The sequence below is a fragment of the Crinia signifera genome, chromosome 11, assembly GCF_055691185.1.
Source record: "Crinia signifera chromosome 11, ASM5569118v1, whole genome shotgun sequence".
Taxonomy (NCBI): domain Eukaryota; kingdom Metazoa; phylum Chordata; class Amphibia; order Anura; family Myobatrachidae; genus Crinia; species Crinia signifera.
Window position 1 is genome coordinate 120433217 of NC_139227.1, and position 6000 is coordinate 120439216.

The 6000-nt window shown below is 46.4% G+C and overlaps 1 protein-coding gene across 1 annotated transcript in view; it reads right to left on the reverse strand.

Annotated features, from left to right (window-relative positions):
- Positions 1 to 6000, reverse strand: part of SHANK2 (SH3 and multiple ankyrin repeat domains 2) — a 303970-nt gene that overhangs the window by 198161 nt on the left and 99809 nt on the right. The window contains exon 12 of the mRNA XM_083163796.1: positions 3924 to 4140. Coding sequence (XP_083019922.1) covers positions 3924 to 4140 — 217 coding nt within the window. The remainder of the gene's footprint in view (positions 1 to 3923; positions 4141 to 6000) is intronic.

A 6000-nucleotide genomic window follows, 5' to 3' on the forward strand; every position in this document is an offset into this window, starting at 1 on the left:
ATGCTGAAATTATTAAATCCACATTACAACGTTTAAATAATCCCTGCACATGACACCTTAATCATACCCTCCAACATGACCCATTCCATTAGGTACAAAATGCTCTGTTTCTGGACTTCCCTGCTTGTGGCAGTTGCAGCTGTCAGGCTGCAGCACAGTCCAATATTCAAAAAGGGGAGCCACACCTAATGCCAGCCCAAACATCACTGTCCTGGACTCACTGGCAGTTGATGTGACCCCCCTCTTTGAATACTGGACTGTGCTAGAGTCCAAGCTCTGTAACTGCCACTGGCAGGGAAGTCCAGGAACAGAGCATTTTGTACCTAATGGAATGGGTCATGTTGGAGGGTATGCTTAATTAGGCCGCAAATCGATGGCAGGTCATGCTGGGACTTGTAGTTCCACACCAGCGGGAACTTAAGCTTTAGTAGCACGACTGATCCAAATGATCCCCACAGAGAGCTTCTACCAAGCCGGATTCCCCCCCCCCCCCCCCACCCCAGGCCGCAGCAGCAATCTGCTACATCAGCTTATTCGGCCTGAATACCACCTCGTGCTTCGCTCTCACCATTCCCTCCTCTGTGAGCGGTTTCGAGTGCTTAGATTGTGGGGCGCACAGAAGCCTTCAGGGCATCGGAGAGCCCATTAGCATTGTTCTTGATAACAAGCAGTCTGTGCGGCACAGATTCCCCGTCAGAAGGTCCTGCCGCCCTCACTCCTCCAGCCCTCACGCAACTCCGATCATCTAAATAATGCACAGCGCCTAGAGAAGCACAGCCGTCTATGTAGGTTAATTACATGCGCAGCACAAACGAGGACAAGTGCTGGTAACACAATAATGACTGAACGGTGACCCCATGTTTTGGGAATTGTCCGTGGCAATCTGGGCCCTGAAGGGCGGGGGAAAAAAAGAGAATCTTCAGCCTAATTCTGAGAGTCCTGAGAATAATGTCCTATTACTGCAGTAACGGATACAGGGATATACAGCAGCAACTGGACGGATCTGCTTGCAGCTCATTATTTTTTTTGTGGGTGACATTAAACTGCATCCGGCCAGCATGAGCAATCAGTAATAGGCAATGGGGAGAGTGATCACCAATAGTAATGTATCTGCAGGGCAGTAGCTGGCCAGGCTGGGCCCAGGTACTTTTCAGGAGGTGTGGCCATGCACCCTTAGAATAAAATACAAGAAAAATAGTTTTTTAAATACCTCACTTACCACACACACTGCAGCTCAGCACACAGCAACATGTGCTGGGTTGGGCAGAGATGCTGCTGTCAGATAACAGGGGCCCTGCTGGGCCCTTCATCAGACCTGGGCTGGGGTAGTTAATACACCCGTCACTGAGGAGAGTGAGATTACAGCCCCCCTGAGATGTAGTAAACACTGGAACGGTCCAGCCCATACTGGGAGGCTGTAATCTGTCCTTCCCCATGTCCCCAGTGACAGCTGTTACAGGCACCACCCACACACTACAAGCTCCGGAATAGCAGAGTATGATGATTGGAGTCTACCTGGCCCAGTGTTCCGGGATCCGCTCCGGTTATTATCTAGTCCCGATGGGAACACAGAGATTAATAGGGAGCAGCTGTATACATCTTGGAAAATGAAGGCTGCGGGAGAGCTACAATTCCCAGCAAGACTGCTGGAACATGCTGGGATATGTAGTTACACAGCCGGAGAGTTGCTAGATGCTTAGGGCTTAGAACAGAATGAGCCTGAAATGTCAGCTCAGGTACAGTAATACTGATATACAGGAGGAAGGCACACTTGCGTTTTCTATCGCAGAGGAGCTACAAGTCCCAGCATGGCGCTTGCCTACTTGTGGTTTGTATTTGAGGACATTCTCCTCTGCTCTTCTTCACGTCAAGTGTCAAACATCCTGTACATTCCAATTTATACGACTATACAATTTATATGACTGAACAAAGTAAAAGTACTGTAAGCGCCAGCAGCTGTCAGTGCTAAAGATGCTCCATCGGGGCCCATCTAGTGGCCACCAGCGTGCATAACACTTGAATTCACCCCATAGAGGAGAGGAGCAGTGTTAGCCTTTTATTATATTGAATAAAAAAAAAAAACAGCTTAATAAATAAAACACACCCAGACTAAAGGCATATTTCAAAACCCCAAATATGTCTGTATTTTGGGCACCATAATAGACTTACTATGATGTACACATTTAATGCTATGATATACAATACACACACCCCTTTGTATGTTGATTTACATTGTCTTGCTATTGAGAGGAAGTCACAAGTGCACGGGTAAATAATGCCCCCCTCACAGACAGCGCTCCTTCTCTGTAATCTCCATTAAAGATAACTGTGTTACAATTACTAATGGACATAGGGCTATGTCCGGGTGAGGGGTCAGGCTGCACACAGTCCTGCAATATTTTTGGAGCTCCGTTTAGACTTTGGCTCAGTAGAGTACAAATAATACTGTAGAACAGAGACAACTTCCGCAACTACCTGTCAGAGGTGGTTTTCTAGGTGGCTCACAGACATCACATGAAAAGGTCGGCAGGAGTTTTTTGGGGGAGGATCTTTTTCATTTAAAAAAAAAAAACTTTTTATACGTTACCATCTGAGTGGACTCTGGTTGGAAACGGTAAAGTGTTGTGAGTTCAGCCTGTCAAATTTATTGTCAATGTCGGGTTAACGGGATGCTGGCTGAACTTGGACTTTGCTTTTATTTAAAGGGGTTATCACTTACAAGGCTAAACCATGCATTGTAAGTGGTTGCCCTTTTTAAAAAAGGGTCAGAGTTTGGCCGATATCCCGCACTGCCGCCGAACTCGGCAGTATTACATCCCGAAAAAAAAGGTATATATAACGCGATGGAATCAATGTATATATAAAGATAACAATTATTTATTATACTAAAAATATTATTACATCCCGCCCATTGGCAGAGTTCTAAACCACAGAGAAGGGCATCTAGTAAAGGTCTACTGTCTACGTAATTTAAAAAGGGAATATTCCCCACTTCAGTCTCAGGGGGCTCTGCCACAAAATAATCTGTGTCAGGTCTCCAGATGTCCACAGTTATGGGCCCCATACATCAGCAATTAATTGTGACAATTTTCAGATATGGAGATGATTGCCACAATTAATTTTAAATGTGTGGGCTCCCCCTTTTGGCAATCCCAATCAAAATCGCCAATCGATTGCTTAATCAGGTTTTTAAACATGCTTAATAATCTGGTATTATCTGCAGATCTTTTTTATATGTGTGGGCATTCCCAATTCGTCTTCTTCATCTATTTACATTATGAACAGCTGAAATGACAATCGATTGGGGCAATTTCCAGATATGAAGATGCAATCTTTAGATGGAAAAAATCTGCCGATCACTGAAATAAATCTGTAATGTGTGGGCAAAGTCAGATAGATTGTAAAAATCCATTTATCTGGCCCAAATATCCCTATATCTGAAAATCCATAAATTGTGATTGCTGATGTATGGGGCCCATTACAAAGGACAATTGTGATTGGTGCGAATGAACATTTGTTATTTAGCTACAGCTCAGGATCCAGTAAGATTAGCAGGATCATTAGGAATAACGCTTTGTGTTTGGTGCTCACTAAATATTAAGGACTGGCGGGAATAGGTGACACTTTATGTGGTGTTTCCTGCGTCACAGAATGTGGTACACCTGTGCCAATTGGATTTTACAGACTGTTCATCAGGGGGTGGAGCTATATATAATGCACCAATGGAAGACGCCGTGTCATGATGAGTATTAGGTGTAGGAACCGGTGACATCACTGATACACAAAATCCAAACACCCAATGAGGATGCAGGAAATTATTTGCAATATTACTGAGAAATTCCATTCCCCACAAGCCAGTGGGTGTACTGCAGGCACACACCAATAACGCACAAAACGGGCACGCCGTGGAGGCAGTTTCTTACCTTGCCGTCCTTCGCTTGGCTTGGGCTGTACCTCTTCCACACATTCTGCAGGAAACCACCCAACGTGCCCCCTGGCATTTCCTTCCCAAAATCCTCCTTCTCCAATGCTTAACACTGCACGAAGGACGAAAACAGAAAATGATATGGGAATTATAATAACTACATTCACCGGGCACATCTGTCTATATTCTGTGTATAAGTGCATCATGGTGGCAGACTGTTGTCCAAAGAGCTAACACTTCAATGCCAGTCACTAATGTACAGAACGATGCCATCCGTTCAACAACTGGTTGACAATTGTGCAATAGGCAGCGGCACTAGATATGCAACAGATAAATGAATCCAGCATTTCAGAGCTCACTATGCCGGTAGTGCCCCAAAATTATAACCGCTCATGTCCCATATCATTATACCTGCAGTTTACACACTGAATTGGGTCAGCAATGCCCAGTATTTATTATCACATCTTGAGGACACAGTGGTTCTGGGGTGGGGGGAAATGGATATTGTGGCTGCATTAAGCTGGTACACACGGTGCAATATCGCTGGCAATATGGTCGCTGAGCGACCATATTGCCAGTGATTTGTTTGTGCTGCAGCAATAAATTGCCGGGTGCGCGCTCCTGTGTTCAGCCTCCTCAGGGTCGCTGGTCGCAATGAGCTGTTTCCCTCTGCGGCTCCCCCCACCCCGGCAGAGTCTCCTGTTCATCCAACCATCTCTGGTCGCTGATGAAAACTGGATCATGAGCAATATATTGCACCGTGTACACAGCTTAAGTGTGGTTGGGACTTCAAGTATGGAGACCACCACGTTGTTTGGGGGCATAAAATGGAAAGTGACGTGACCGTGCATCAGACACCTTTATATGTGACCCTGCCATTAATGTTCCGAAACCCTTGCATGCCTCCTCGGCTGCTGCCTGACTAACAAGCTGTGGTGGCTTAGGGGCAGGGAGAAGCCGGGTATCGTTCCTAAGAACCGTTGTGTATCAATACCGATTTCCCTATAGTTTGTAAACTTGCAAGCAGGGCCCTCCTACCTCCGTCTGTCTGTTATTACCTAATAATGTACCAGGACAATATCGTACTATGGAGGCCATTCTAGGTGAATCCCTCCCCCCACTCGCACAAGGGAGAAAAGTTTTATTTATGCAGGCTCTGTTGGGGAACGGACGCTGGGACTTGCATAGTCGCCGACTCGTTCGCACGGAGCAGTGGGGGCGGGTCGCACCCATGGAAATGCCCAGCGTTCCATGGGCATTCCCATGCAAATTGCGGCGTGACGCGGGTGCCGGGGGTGGGAATCTGACGTCACCGGTTGTCAGCTACCCACCCTGTTCACATACCTGGGCGCCGCAAATCTGAGTCACAAGAGAGATGTGCGAGTGCTTAAGTAGTCATTCGATAGTCGGCAACCATCTAACGATTTCGGCCCCACCCGCAAGCCTTCGAATGGATTTTTATGCAAGACGAGGGCGTGTGAGTGGGGGGGTTCATGCGGGAGGCATTCAGTTGTCAGCTTTGCGAGTCAACCAGAATGACCTCCTATGTGTGCATGTGGGGGGGGGGGGGGGGGGCTGTCTCTTTAGCAGAAGCATATATTACAAACTCCTTGTGCGCCAACACGGGGCTGTGCAGCATGCTAATCACTAGGACTAATCGCCTTAATTATATTTTCACGGTTAGTAGTTTTTCAATCAGTTCTACTATGTGTTCTGATGCCGGCAATGGAATACATTTTTATATTGCTGAGCAACGGGAGAGGCGATTAAGAATTTTTGATAAGAGTAATTTATTAAAGCTTTGTGCAGAGTCGCTGCTGGAGTCATTGGTCTGCAGGTTGGAATATGTGTGTTTGTATGTATATATTATATATACAGGGGTCAGACAAATATGGAAACCGGATGCCGACCGCATGCACTATACGTATAACCAGATGTGGCACCACGGTAGGTTGCGTTTCCCGTATAAGGCGTTTGGAGGTCTCAGTAGATATCTCAACAGTGTTCCCTGCAGGCGATACCCAATCATGTCTGAGCTCCCGGACTTTCAAAGAGGGCAAATTGTTGGTGCTTTG